Genomic DNA, 14,239 nt, shown 5'->3' on the forward strand with positions numbered 1-14,239 from the left:
GATTAAAAGTAGCTACATCTGAAAAAAACATGTTCAGTATGTGGCCTTTAGTGGTAATGGAATTTCCATTTTATGGAAACTAGTTTTGTGAATCCCTATGCACCCTACGTAGAATTTGACTGATTGGAAGTCATGGACAGGAAGACTTTAGAGTTATAAGAACTTCTCTTTGGATGAAAAAATAGTATCCTTTTTTAAAGAATCCGTATAAAGGAAATATAGATCACTTACTGGGATGTAGCTTGCATTGATATAGTCAGAACATGGGTCATCATCTACATTGGAAAGTTTCACTCTTGTTGTGTCATCTATAAGAAGGGTTTATTATTATAATAAAAATATGAATCATTATATACAGTTATTAATTTCCTTTACTTTCCTTTACCACAGAAATAGAAATATTTACTATCCAATCAACATTAATGTCCTTCATCTAGACACATTAAAAATCAAGTTTAGATTGTATTAACTAGAAGTAAAATCATACCTTCCACCTAAGATATTAAATGATCCACATACTTTGTAAAATATAAAAAATAAAATACTATTTTCAATTATAAGTGAATTCTAGTAGTAAGATGTTGCTTGTTCTTGGTGAAAAAATACACAAATAGAAAAGAATTAATGGCTCACATTCAACATTATAACTTACAGGGTAATATATTATTATATCGGTTCTTCCCTCGGTTCTCTGGCAAAAGTGCTATGTCACATGATTGGTTTCGACCCACATCCTTTAGATCCTATATAAATAAAGGAGATGAAAATAGATTATATAGAAATTGAATAAATAAATTACATGCATTAACATGTGCCTTTTATAATACAACATTTGCTAGCCAAGGCTAAATGGGAATAGAACATGGTTGCATTTTTTTTTTTTGCATTCTCCATGGTCCTTACCTCATATTCTTTAGATAGGAGGTAGTTTGAATCTGCCTGAAGTTTGGTGAAATGCATTTCAAACTGATTTACTTTTATTAGGCTAAAACATTCAAAGAAGAGAAAAATCTGTCAGCAAGGTAAGAATCAAAGAATTAATGAAAAAAAAGTTCTTAAGTGACTTGCTATTGACTCTTACCTGGATGTCTTCCGGCTCCTTTAAGATGTTTGGAAAAGAAAAAAATAACAGGTCAGCTGGTGATTAAGTAAAGATACTGTCCATGTGGTAGGCTAAATGCAAAATAGTCAACCTTACCCTTTTTGTCCCAAATTCAAATGAACTGATGGCCTATCCATACGAATGCTTAGTTTTGCTGTTGCTCTTTCATGGCCACTTCTGTAATACAATAATTTGTTCAGGATTATACCAAATGCTTAGAAGAATCAATATTATTTTGTTTGACCAGGAAAGGGGCTTTCTTTTGTAATTTCATTGCAAGAGCAATGAAAACAAATGGAACTTTCTAACATCAAAATCCTCTGTTTCACTGCAGCCTTGAACATGATTCATCTCATCTTCACATTATGGAATTGACTCTGACTTATGAATTGACTTATGCCACCAAATAATTAAGTGAATATTTGTCCATATATCCTGATTTAAATACATGTAGAGTTTGGAAATTACTACTGTAATTATTGGGAAAGTAAAGCTACCTTTGACACAGGAAAGAATGAAATATAAATTTCAACTCACTTTATTTTTCGTCTGCAAACAAGCAATCCAGTAATAGCCATAACCATAATTATTAAAAATAAACCAGTGCTCATGCCTTCTACAACTCCAAATGAAGACTCTGAAATAATTGTATGAGATAAAAAAGAGAAATAACACATAGAGTCTATTCATAATCCTTTGTCATATGATATAATGAACAACAATTGCATGCATTTACATAGTTAGGTAATACTTGACTTCTGAGCATGGAATTTGTGTCATAAGTTGTTACCATCGTTAAATGGGTCATCACTCAGTTTTTCAACTGTTTTTATGATGGTCATTAAGTGAGTTGTTGTGGCTATTTAGCAAATCCTATGGTTGTTACATGAGTCATATGTCCTTAAGCAAATCAATCATATCCAATGGGCAGGGTTTTCTTTTAATTTTCTGCCAGAAAATAGCTATATTTATATGCATATTATGGTCATGTGACCAATGGGGGTTACAATCAGTTGTAAATGCAAACTGGTTGCTAACTGGCTGAAATGCACTCATGTGACCATGGAAGGGTTGGGATGCATCTCTTGTAACTTTGAGGAAGGTTATAAGTGGATTTTTTGAGGTCTGTTGTAACTTTGAGCTCATTAACTCATTAAGCGAAACTATCTGTAAGGGTAACTTCTTTTGACTTACTTCATGCAAACTACTAAGTACAAGTTTTTTAAAGAAGTTTATTTGTTGAACAAGCTAAAAAGGCTTTGTTTACCATTTTTCTAAGCCACAATAGTTAACATAAATAATAAAATACTATTTTATCAGTTTTCTATTATACATGTTCATAAGTATTATAAGGAGAACAATTAACAAAGCAACATTTTATTGTATTATTTTGTTCTCAAATGTTTAATTAAATGTACAAAATGATCAAATTCTCATTATTTCAAATGCATTCACCATTTATATAATGAGTATAGAACAGTATTTTTTCTAACTTTTAGACTGAAAATTACAATTCTTAAATTGGTAAGGCACATTCAGAGGTATTTTCCTTTCCCATTACTTCATGTGTTAGTTCTGTTGATATTACAGTGACTTTTGATACCTGCAATAATTGTATTCTTTTAAGACATCTGTCAGATAGTAATGTGTATATGCCCATGATTTTTTAGTTGGCCTTTCAGGTCTTTAAAATCTCTATCCAAATACTTATATAATTTCAGTAACCTATATGTAAATATTGGAAAAATTTACTAGGGACTTGGAGCTAGACATATACACCAAACTATCCCTTATTCCCCCTCTAATGACAATAGACAATACATTTATGGACTGAATATAGATTAAAATATTGAGATTTACTCTAAATGACAAATGCATCTCAGTTGGGAGCAGAACTGAATCTCAAATATATTCCATTCTGTAAAGACAGTAGATGTTAAAATTATCAACTCCACATCTTTCAATGCTTGTAAACACTTGAACACAAGTTTAATTGCTTCTTATTGGCAAACACAGAATATATCCAATGATCACAAGGTGACTTTATGGAATGCTGCCTCTTAAAGACAATTCAGAAAAGTCATTGTCAAACTACTAATGCTTTTCGTGTAGATAATCTTAAAATTCACCTTCTTCAATCTTATTTTTCTCAACCAAATGAAGCTAGGGATTGACCTATAATCATCACTCAAGGAATCAAGAGTGGCTCTTAAGGAACCATTACCTCCTCTAGAGAATAATAATTACATAATATAGTAACATGATTACTAAATTAATTATATCATTTTCATTTATAGTCAGAATTTGAAAGATAGGAAGGAAACCAACCTGACTCAGTCACAATTGGCAAAGAAAAATATGTATCTGTGAACAAGGGCTTCTGGACTTCCTTAAGATCTTCTCTAAAAAGTTGAGTAAAAGCCCGGATACTGATTCTAGAAAGAAAAACAAGAAGTTCTAGTATTGAAACTCCCAGGTAGTTATAATCACAGCACTATTTGATAGAGGTGCAGATGTTATCATAGAAATTACTGCTGTATTAGAATAGAAGAAGGAAGGTTGTTGGTGTTGGGCCACAGGTCCTATTTAGCATGGCCATTACTAGAAGTTGTAGTTGAGCAACATTTGGAAGTCCATAGTTTTCCTACCCTAGCACTGTACTGAAAACTATAGGAGTTTAAGAGTCTGTCTGTCTGTCTGTCTGTCTGTCTGTCTGTCTATCTTTTACATCCCTAACTTTCATGGAAATTGACATGGACATGGAACTCAAGCCATATTGTTTTCTGTCTTTGCTTCAAGTTTTGTATCAAGTGGTTTGCTTAGCGTAGTGCCCAGATTAGGCATTTTTGCATTTATAAAGCAAACTACAAGTAGCTTTGAATTTCAGTTAGTGCAATATTGAAAAATTGAATATTCATAATTAGAATTTTCCTCTGTTCGTTTGTATAGTTCTAAGAATATTTCCTGTTTATTTTGCAGGATACGCAGACATGAAAGGTCAGAAAGACTTCTGAATCTAGCCAGAAGCATCTATTCTGTTATATAAAGATCTGTAGAATAGAAATATATTCATAAATTTACAATTATGAGAGTAATTAATAACAAAATAGCATCCAATTAAATATTTTATTATTCAGAAATTTTATTTTGTATCATTATTTTTAATATTAGTCATAGCTGGCTCTGTAAGATTTACACACACACATATATATGTATAAACATACATATGTACATACACACACATGCAAAGAGAGAGAGAGAGGGAGGGAGGGAGGAGGGGAGAGACAGAGGGAATGAGAGAACAATTCTTGCAGCCTTCTGTTTCTAAAACACTCAATATGGATTAATATTAGATTGGCAAAGGATCTGGCACACTTGCCCTAATTTCTTGTTTGTTGGCACAGCAAGAGTGTATCAGATTTTGCAAAGCATCATAATGTTAAGTAGACTCTAGTTAATAGCCTTTTGTTTAATATCCATGCTCAGTCAAGAATTAGGACATACAACATCATTATGTTTCTTAATAAAACATGCCTACACCTTAAATTAAAACATGACCAACATCATTTAATGCACAATGCCTTTATGCAACTGATATACTTGCCTGAATTTAAGAGAGAAACACCCCGCCCCCATAGGATAGGAGTTTAGTTGGATAAAAACACCAACAATTTGTATTTTCTAGTTATAAATTATGTAACTAGAATTCTAAGAGTGGTTTCATATTGATCAAGATTGATAATCTCTAAGGAAAAGTGCAAAATATTATCACAAAAGGCTTTCATATACACATTTAATTAAGCACTCAGTATTTTTAGAACTAAGTTTGAACTCCTGCAGACCTTTCATATACATACATACATACATACATACATACATACATACATACATACATACATCTACTCTTGATTCCTAAAAGGTTTATTTAACTTCAAAGAGTTAGCCCCTCTGAACACATAGAGATTACTGATGAATTAATATGACATTTAATTATTCTGAACACTGGTATACTGTTGATGATGTTTAGTTACCTTCTTAATTCACACTATTTCTTTGTTTAATAACTGCAAAATTATCAAACATGATATAGCATTGATCCATGTGACAGACCACGGAAAAGCTATTACAACAATAACATCAAGTGGTGCAAGAGATTCTGTTTATTTACAGTGATGAAAGTATGTCTAGAAAGGATAATGCAGATAATGCACTGTATTTCATGGCCTAATCACTACAGTGATTCTCACCTATAGGCAGTCCTGGGTTTTAATGGTCCATCACAATATTTCTGCTGATTTGCAACACACTTTCCTCCCAGATTTTCCATTTCTGCTCCAAGCTTAATATCAAAACTCTTTGAAATGCTCTCTGGGCTTTCTGAACATTTACTTGCAAAGTAATCTGTCTGATAGATCTGGATGGAATTATTGTGTTTATATTCCAAGTAAGAGGGTAAAGGGTGAAGCTCTTCTGGCTTCATTCTTTCACTGCCTAGAAAAGGATGGGGGTTGGGAGAGACAGGAAGAAAGAGGCTAAATATTATGTAATATGACTTCTAAAGAATAACTCTGGGATTTTGCTTTGGGATTTAAATAGTAGCTTAGAGTTGAATCACTCATAAAATCATAGTAATATTTTACCAATCAGTGGTAGAAGACGGTGTCAAAGGCAGCATATTAATGCAGGCTATTTTCTATGAAAACATACCATCAGTCTCTCTCACAACCACTGTAAAATACTTCACAGCTCCATTGGTATCACTGAACCAACTGCAATTGAAGGAGAAGTGGATAGTGGATTTGGTAATAATTGCATCCTTTTTATTCACTCGAATATATGCAGCTGGTTGAGGAGGGCCTAAACAGGAATGAGAGTGCTGTTATAAATGCCATCCACTATATTGTGCCAAAATTGCAAAAACAAAATTAACCAAATTAATTTTGTAAGTTTCCATTTCATAAACTGTGCTTAGCTATTACCTCATTCGTTTTTATGCTAAGCCACACATTGCATCTGTGCAATTTCACAGTCTTGAATGTAATTTTTCATACAAAATAACTGTTTCTAATGACATTTTATCCTAAAGAAAAGTATCTATGAAACATTTATGTTCAGAAATGCTTTTCATTATAATGAAATATATTTAGAAAAATATACTTTGGCACATATTTTAAGCTGAGAACTTCATTGCAAATTGAAGGAAGTGTAGTTATAATAATTGCAATCCAGTTTGCATATTAGCTGAAGCACACTTCAAAATGAGAACCGAGTGAAATCTTTAACATTCCTAACTCAGACTTTACCTCTGGAGAGTCAGATATCTGTGGCAGTATCTTCCATCCCACAAGTCCTTTCTTTCCCTCTAAAACAAATGTAATGGAATTTACTTGGCCATTATGGTATTTGCTCTGTTAGCTCCAAAAGCTCATCAGATGAATTATTTTAAAAAGTAACAATAAGAAATAAAAATTAGAAAAATCACTGCAAAATGCTTCGAAGACAGCAAAGCAATACATTTTGGCATTCATGTCGTTTATCACACATTGGAGGCCTTCTTGCCCTACCCCTGCTATACATTCTCCTTCATTAAGCTTTGTGTGTGCATTCAGAAGTAACTTACGATCTATCATAGTGATGCTATTGTCTGTTACCATCTCACTGGTCATGTCAGCTGATTGCACTTTGATAGACACTGAGTATTTTGTGTGGGGAACAAGGGTCATGATGTTGTATACAGATCTTTCTTTCTCTATGATCCTAGAGAACTCGATCTCCTCCGTATCCATTTTCTTGCATTCAATGCTATATCCATCAAAGTCAGAGTCAGGAGGGATCCAGGAGCACGCGATGGCAGTCGAGTTCTGTGGCCGACAATGTAAATTTTGTATTTTCTCTGGCCCTTTGAAAAGAAGAAGAAACAAAATCAAGATTATGCATTGATATTTATACTTATGTCAAGTACTGGTCTTATCAAAGAGATTTATTGATTTAGGGTATAGCACCATCAAAAAAAATGAGGTTGCTGGAATTTTATGTTGGAGGAATAGCAAACTCTAGATGATTAATTCATTATTGCTAAGTTTCCAGAGTTAACCATAATTTAATAAATCATTTAAAATTGCAGTAATTTAAGTGATGAATGATAAGCATTAGAACTTTACAGGAAATGTATAATAAACACCCTAAGACTTAGTTTGCACTGAGTTGAGATTTACAATACTTCTATATGGCATATTGATTAATGTATTTAAAAACTTCACTCTGAAGCAGGGGTGTCCAACAAGTCCACAAGTCTTAAAGTTGTCAAGGTTGGACACCCCTGCTCTAAAGGGTCTTGATGGTTTTACACATTGTTGGATGCCTTCTGTGGGGGTGGGAAGCTGAATTTTGAAGAGTTACTGCTACTAAGAGAAAGGGAAGTTTCCCGCTGATGGGAACTCCCACCTTGCCCAGTTCCCAGGATTGTTTTTTTTTTTCAGACGCTTTCCCCTTTGCCACTAAAAACAAATACAGCAAGGAGAAAACAAGAACAGGAGCTGGATGCTGTCTTCCTTTGGCCAGCTGGAAAAATGATCACTGGAAATTGAGGCAAGCGGGCGTGGGGAGGGAGAGGACACCTACCCAGCATCATAAAATTGCTGCTAAGGATAAGAGGAAATGAGACTGGTCAGAGGAGAAGTGAAAGATTCACTAGGAAGGACAAGGTCTTGGGAAAGAAGGTAAGTAAACTGGTATCATAGGTAATTTTTTCATTAGTCCTTCCAGCTGAGGTAATAATGCAATAAGAAAAATAAAAATCCAGGAAATCAGCAACATGGTAATGGCATTACCAAAAGGTTTTGAATCTGCAACAATGGTTTATGCTGCTTTTTGATATAAATGTAATCTACCAAGTTTTCTTAGCAGCGTCCTGATTCAATTCAAAAAAGATCTTGCCAGTTCTTACTTGTTCTCACAGTTCCAAGAAGGGGTTTACTGTAAGTCTTCCGAACTGGACCACTAACTGTCTTGATACTGAAGTGATAGAGCCTCCCTGGGTAGAGGCCATTCAAGATGCGGTCTTTTGATTTGCTGCTAATATAAGGATTGAAGACTGTGAGGGCATCTTTTGGGGTCCACTGCAACTCAAAATCATCATAGTCTGTCCAATCAGGAGGGCCCAGCCATGCGATGGATAAAGAGGTGTTGGTCACATCAGCAAATGACACAGTACTGGGAGGGATTGGCACTTAAGATAGAAAAACAGAAAAACACAGTCATATTTGAGTAGGTAGTACACTTAAGATCATAATTCTAGAACAGAAGTCTCCAAACTTGGCTACTTTAAAGACTTGTGGACTTCAACTCCCAGAAGACCTCCCATGCTGAGGAATTCTAGGGGTTGAAGTCCTCAAATCTTAAAGTAACCAAGTTTGGAAACCCCTGATCTAGAAATTTGACTGAAGGAAACCCATTAAATGGATTCTATTTAGGAAATAACAAATCATAAAATTTAAATTAAAACAAATCAGAGAAAACAAGCAGAAAATCCCTTTTTGAATTTTTTTTAGTTCCTTAATAATGTTGTAAATTACATAACTGGAAATGGAGGAGGCAATGAGAATGGAACAGCCAACATTATGCAAAGTCTCTGTCCAATTTTGTCTGGATTTTTTTTCTATCTACAGCCCATAACCAAATTCTTTCTTTTCTTCCAGCCACACCAAATATAGTGAATATTAAGCAAAATCACTCGAAGATCCACTTAAGGCTTGGGTTTGGTTCAAAGTTGAAACATGTAGTCAGATTTTATCTATTTCACTTTCAATTTTATCTAAATATTAGTATTTTGCTTTTTAATCTCACAATATTGGATTCTCAGTATGCTGATTTCCAATTCCTTTATTTTTGTGTAGGATTGTAGATTACACATATCTCTGATTATATGAACTGGTGAAATAAATTGCATACATTTTATTAGAGCTATCTTTCAGTTCCTTATGCATTTGAACCAGACATGGTTCACTGTGAAAACATCAGTGAAACTTGTATTTGTTTTAAAACCATATATGTTTGTTCAAAGCTGTACCTATGATCTGGTAATCCATACATTATTTACTTGGAGGAAAGTTCCACTGAATGCAACAGAACATTATTCTGAGGAAAAAGATGGTTAGACTTAGATTATAAAGCACTTATAAAAACATTTCATGGTGCAGACATTAAGAAACAAAGACTACATGCCAAATTTGATTATATGTCTCCAATAACATAAAAGAAAGACAGGATTGTTATTTACCTGTTCGTCCCTCTGTATTAGCTGAATTAAAAAGCTCACCACTATAGGTAACCACAACTAGAGTATATTTTCTACCAGGAACTAAACCCTGGAAATGCCACTCTGCCAGATCTTTTCCACGCTGTGCTTCCTTCTGTGTGCCATTTGTGTTATAAAGATGTAATTCATAATAATCAACATCTCCTGCTGCTGGGTTCCAAGTAAACCATAGGCTATTGGTCATATTTCTATTGCATCCTTTGAGATTGCTAACTGGAGCTGGGTCTAAACAGAAGACAATAGAGAACGCTCAGCATTTATACCAGCCACTAATTTGTACTTCTGAATATTAAATAAATAAAAGTAACATTAATAAAACAAAGGAGATCATTGTAAATTTTAGAAAAATCCAGCAGAGTCATACTCCATTCAGTATCAAGGATGCAGTTGTAGAGGTGGTCTACAGTATTAAGTATCTGTGGGTGCAGATAACTAATAATCTGAACTGTTTCTCCATACCTCATCCTTAGAGAAGCGTGCAAACCACTGTCTGTATTTCCTGCATCGGATAAGGAGGTGTAGATACTTAATACTGTTGATCACCTCTACACCTCTTCTTCTGTCCTGGCCAGTTTTCACAAAGGCACAATAGAGTGTTTTAACAAACTGCATCATTGTTTGGTTTGGTGACAGCAGTCACTCAGATAGAAAGTCCATACAGAAAGTGGCAAGGACAACTGAGAAGATTATAGGAAGCTCCCTTCCTGTCATTAAGGCAGGGGTGGGATTCTACAGGTTTGGACAGGTTCAGAAGAACTGGTAATTCTGGTGAGCATTTGGCCCTGCCCACCTGCCCCTGCTGTTCCCTGTGCTTTTTTTGTTTAGAGCACAGCTGATTTGCGTGGCAGAACAGTTTGCTGCCCCTCAGCTGTTTTATTCACAGGGGCTGCAGTAGAAGGTAGGTATTATAGCTGAAAATGGGCTTTTTAAAATGCTGTGTGCACATGCTTACGGAACCAGTTGTTACACCAGTTGAATCGCACCACTGCATTCAGGATACTCCTTATAAGTGCTATGTGTTTAGAGTTCAAAGCATTGTTAGAGACTCCACACACCCACTTTATGGTCTGTTTCTGTTGTTGCCCTTTGGGAGGAGGTTTCAAAGTATTTCTAGCAGGACTACCAGATTCTGTAACAGTTTTGTTCCCTATGCCATCCGTCTGGTAAACTCTCAGGATTCGTTTTCTCACTATGTACATGTATACATCTGGACTAGACTGTGTTGTTTCTCTGTGTCATAAAATATACGTGGGTATGTATAATTTCATATTTATTTTTATTTATTTATTTTGTCATGTTTATGTAGTATATATTGGAGGTGGTGACCCTTTGAGAGCTGTATGCAACAAAATTTCATTTTAATGTATGCCGATTCAAAGTGACAATAAAGTTATTTTAAGTAAGTCTAAATATAAAATCTTTTGAATTCACAAAGTCCTTAGAGTTATTACTTCTGATTGGCTGCTTTAAACAGGCTCAACCCCAAGTAGAATTGTACTATCCTACTGGATTGTCACACAAATTTGTGATACAGCAAGGCATTTTAATTTAAGCTCAGGGACTTTCACTCATTTTGATGATCTGATGACTAAGAAGTCTTCATAAGTTTTATTTCTGTTTTAATTAATTTTGGTTTGTAGATTTTTTTCTGGCAAAGGTAAGTTATATTTTATTTGCAACAAGCAAATGTTCATTTGTGTTTTATAGACCATGCTAGTTTAAAGTAATGTTAATTTAATTATACATGATAAAGAAAACTTTGATTAATCAAAAGTAAAGTGTGAAGTTTCTAAACAACTTCTAAATGGGCAGTAAAAAGAAACATAAGAAATATTATAGTAAGATATAAACAAGAAATGTGGGAGTCTAAGTGGAGCCTAAGTTTGTTTATACCTCACTAAACCATAGTTTAATTATGATATCTGAACTTTCCCATTCTCTGTAAAGTTGTAAAACAGGTAGGAAGAACTACAGCAACTGTGATACTAGCAGGTCTTTAAATAATAGCTTTTCACAGTTCAGTTAACCAACAGATGTATTCAGAGTCCATTTTTCTGTAGATAGATTAGCTCATGAAAGTTTTACCTGTTCTCGCAAAAATGAACGCTTCTTTAGTAAGCTTGCCACTGTGAGTAACAATCACAATTTTGTACAGTCTGCCTTGCACCAAATTCTGGAAGGAATACTTTTGGAGATTCTGGTTTCCTGAATTTCTATCCTGAAGAGATGTGTCTGGATTATACAAAAAAATATCGTATTTATCAAATTCTCCCAGAGAAGTAGTCCAGTTGAATGACAAGCGTCCAGTGGTACGTTCTGTAACTTTCAGATTTGTGACAGCTGCAGGAGCTGAAATCAGAAAAGAGAGTGCTGTCTGAATAATCTAAAAAACTGTATCGACACATTAAATATCCATATGTTGCCTTTTATAAAATTAACTGGAAAAAATGCTATTATAATCTGATCTACTCCTGGCTATTACAAACTAAGAAAATTTAATCATAAAATTTGCATAATCATGCATAGATTAGAAAATAGTCCCCAGACGCATTTACTTATATATTATTCACCATAGTAATTCTTGAGCCATAATCAAGATGGTTTGTAAAACCTAAAAAGAACAGTTGGCATCGTGTACTACCTTAGCACAATCAAAAATACTGTTAGAGGATAATATTTCATGGTTGAAATGAGAAATCCTTGGTGGTCTCTGTGCTTGGTTGCTTTCCTGTAGAAGTTTCATTACTGAAACTAGGTAATACCTGCACTGAGAATGTTACCTAGTTTGGGTAATGAAACATCTGCAAGAAAACGATCAAGGCCAGAAAGCACAAAGGACCTCACAATTTAAAATAATGGGTTTTCTATCAGCAATTTCAACACATACATGCTTAAGTCATTTTTTTTATACAAAGGACCAAAACATTCTTTAACATAAATATATATAAGATGGACCTATTTTGCATATTCCATCTCTTATTTCCTGAACATTCAGCTGTTCATAAAATGAAAATGGCTGGTTCATCTTTGTGAAATTTGATGGATGTGAAGTTAAAACATGAAAGTGGTGTGGACTCTTTTAGGTTGGCTTTGATATGGCAGTTTAGAAACATAGTCATTTTAAAATTATTGAAACATTTAAGAGGAAATTATTTTCCTTTTTCTTTTGTCATTGAAACTTGACACATGACAGTTATACACGCATATTTCTGGGTCATAGTTAAAATGTCTGTCAGTGAAGAAGAAAAAGGTCCATTCCAATGATAGTGGATTCATACTATAGCCAGAACACATCTACAAAAGTGATTTGTTCCTAAGAGAAATCCTGGCTGTAGTTCACATAGAATAACAGAATTTGAAGGGACCTTGGAGGTCATCTAGTCCAACCCCTTGCTCGAGCAGGAGATGATATTAGTCTCTACCTAGGATCAAAATCATAGCCTCCTGATTGTGAGGCGAGAGCTCCACCTCTAGGCCACCGAAGCTGGCTCTCTAATACATCTTTCTAACTAAATTAAAAATACAACTATCATACCTACACTCAAATTACTGTATAAGTTGGCAATAGGATAGAAGACGCAACTACAGGAAAAAGAGTAGAGCAAGGGCAATGGCTGCCATTAAAAAACAACAGCCAAGCCAAACCAAACCAAACCATATGCATATATGTGTGCATGTAAGGGAGAGAGAAATAAGATAAGAAATCAAGTAAGTTGGGCCATTTTACTGTTATTTACTATGTAATGATGCTGGGCTTTTTCTCCTGGAAGGGCTAATTATTGAGATTGATATATAAGGACTACACTATAAAAACAGCAGTGTACCCAACCAATAAGAAAGCCAGCAAAGAAAAAAAGACCCATCTATACTCCATATTAAAGGAAAAATTTCCATTTGATATATACAAATTTTATGTCCCTGGAAAAATTCAAATCCCATTTGTAGTAGAATATATTTAACATTTTGAATACAAAATACTTCTAACTTGAAATATTCACACATCTTTAGTTTATATGGAGGCTTCTCATAAACAAGAAAAATAAACAAGGGTAAACCTGGTATGGGTATTTACTAGCATTTATAGACCACTCAAAATTAACTGAAATCTCACATGAGAAATTATTTGGGCAGATGAAATACTGGCAGATTCGCTGGCATATTTTATGTATGTATTGCTTCCATAGCTAAGAAATTAGCCAAAATAGTAACAATTCAATTAGCAAAGAACAATACAAATATTCCTAATGCAATCTAAAATTAAAGTTGAACAGATCTTTGGCAACAGATTGTTGTTTCCTAGGAGAAGTGTTGAAGTACCTGTTTGGCCTTCAGTTTCTGCCCGGCTGCTGAAGAGACCACCGCTGACAGTGAACATCTGTATCCTATATTTTTTGCCTGGTGTTAAATCTTCAAATTTATGCTGTTTAGCAGTGGCTGGTTCTGATTTGTTCTGTAGAAGGACACCTTGCTCAGTCAACAGAAGGATGTCATAACGTTCAGATACCCCAGGAGCACCATTCCATGTCACCATCAATGAATAACTGCTGTATTCGTTGTCTGCTTGCAATTGCTGAACAGAAGCAGGAACTAGAAATAATTGTTTAATGGTAATATTTCAAACGAGTAGTGTTTCCATATAGTTGAAAATTCCAAGTTCAATTTTTGGTCATTTTGACCTTATTTACAATAATTGATGTTTGCTATTGAATTGCCACAACATGACTATCCAGGGGAGATAAGAACAAAACAATGGAATGTAAAATGAAGAGAATTGGATAAATCATATCTGGTAAAATTCTTAGGTAAATTGTTGCCCCTGT

The 14,239-nt window shown here is 34.4% G+C and overlaps 1 protein-coding gene across 2 annotated transcripts in view; it reads right to left on the reverse strand.

The window, feature by feature from the left end:
• The window catches only part of PTPRB (protein tyrosine phosphatase receptor type B), an 83,169-nt gene that overhangs the window by 12,254 nt on the left and 56,676 nt on the right, over positions 1–14,239 (reverse strand). For both annotated transcript variants that reach the window (XM_087934453.1, XM_026699534.2), the window contains 14 exons: positions 13,737–14,006; positions 11,505–11,768; positions 9,381–9,644; positions 8,049–8,330; positions 6,723–7,001; positions 5,810–5,959; positions 5,350–5,593; positions 3,431–3,537; positions 1,640–1,739; positions 1,199–1,279; positions 1,082–1,099; positions 904–985; positions 653–743; positions 232–308 (listed from right to left, as the gene is read on the reverse strand). In XM_087934453.1, the coding sequence (XP_087790579.1) occupies positions 232–308; positions 653–743; positions 904–985; positions 1,082–1,099; positions 1,199–1,279; positions 1,640–1,739; positions 3,431–3,537; positions 5,350–5,593; positions 5,810–5,959; positions 6,723–7,001; positions 8,049–8,330; positions 9,381–9,644; positions 11,505–11,768; positions 13,737–14,006 (2,309 nt within the window). The remainder of the gene's footprint in view (positions 1–231; positions 309–652; positions 744–903; positions 986–1,081; positions 1,100–1,198; positions 1,280–1,639; positions 1,740–3,430; positions 3,538–5,349; positions 5,594–5,809; positions 5,960–6,722; positions 7,002–8,048; positions 8,331–9,380; positions 9,645–11,504; positions 11,769–13,736; positions 14,007–14,239) is intronic.

The sequence above is a fragment of the Pseudonaja textilis genome, chromosome 5 (genome assembly GCF_049901715.1).
Source record: "Pseudonaja textilis isolate UNSWEBS1 chromosome 5, rPseTex1.2, whole genome shotgun sequence".
In the NCBI taxonomy this organism is placed as follows: Eukaryota; Metazoa; Chordata; class Lepidosauria; order Squamata; family Elapidae; genus Pseudonaja; species Pseudonaja textilis.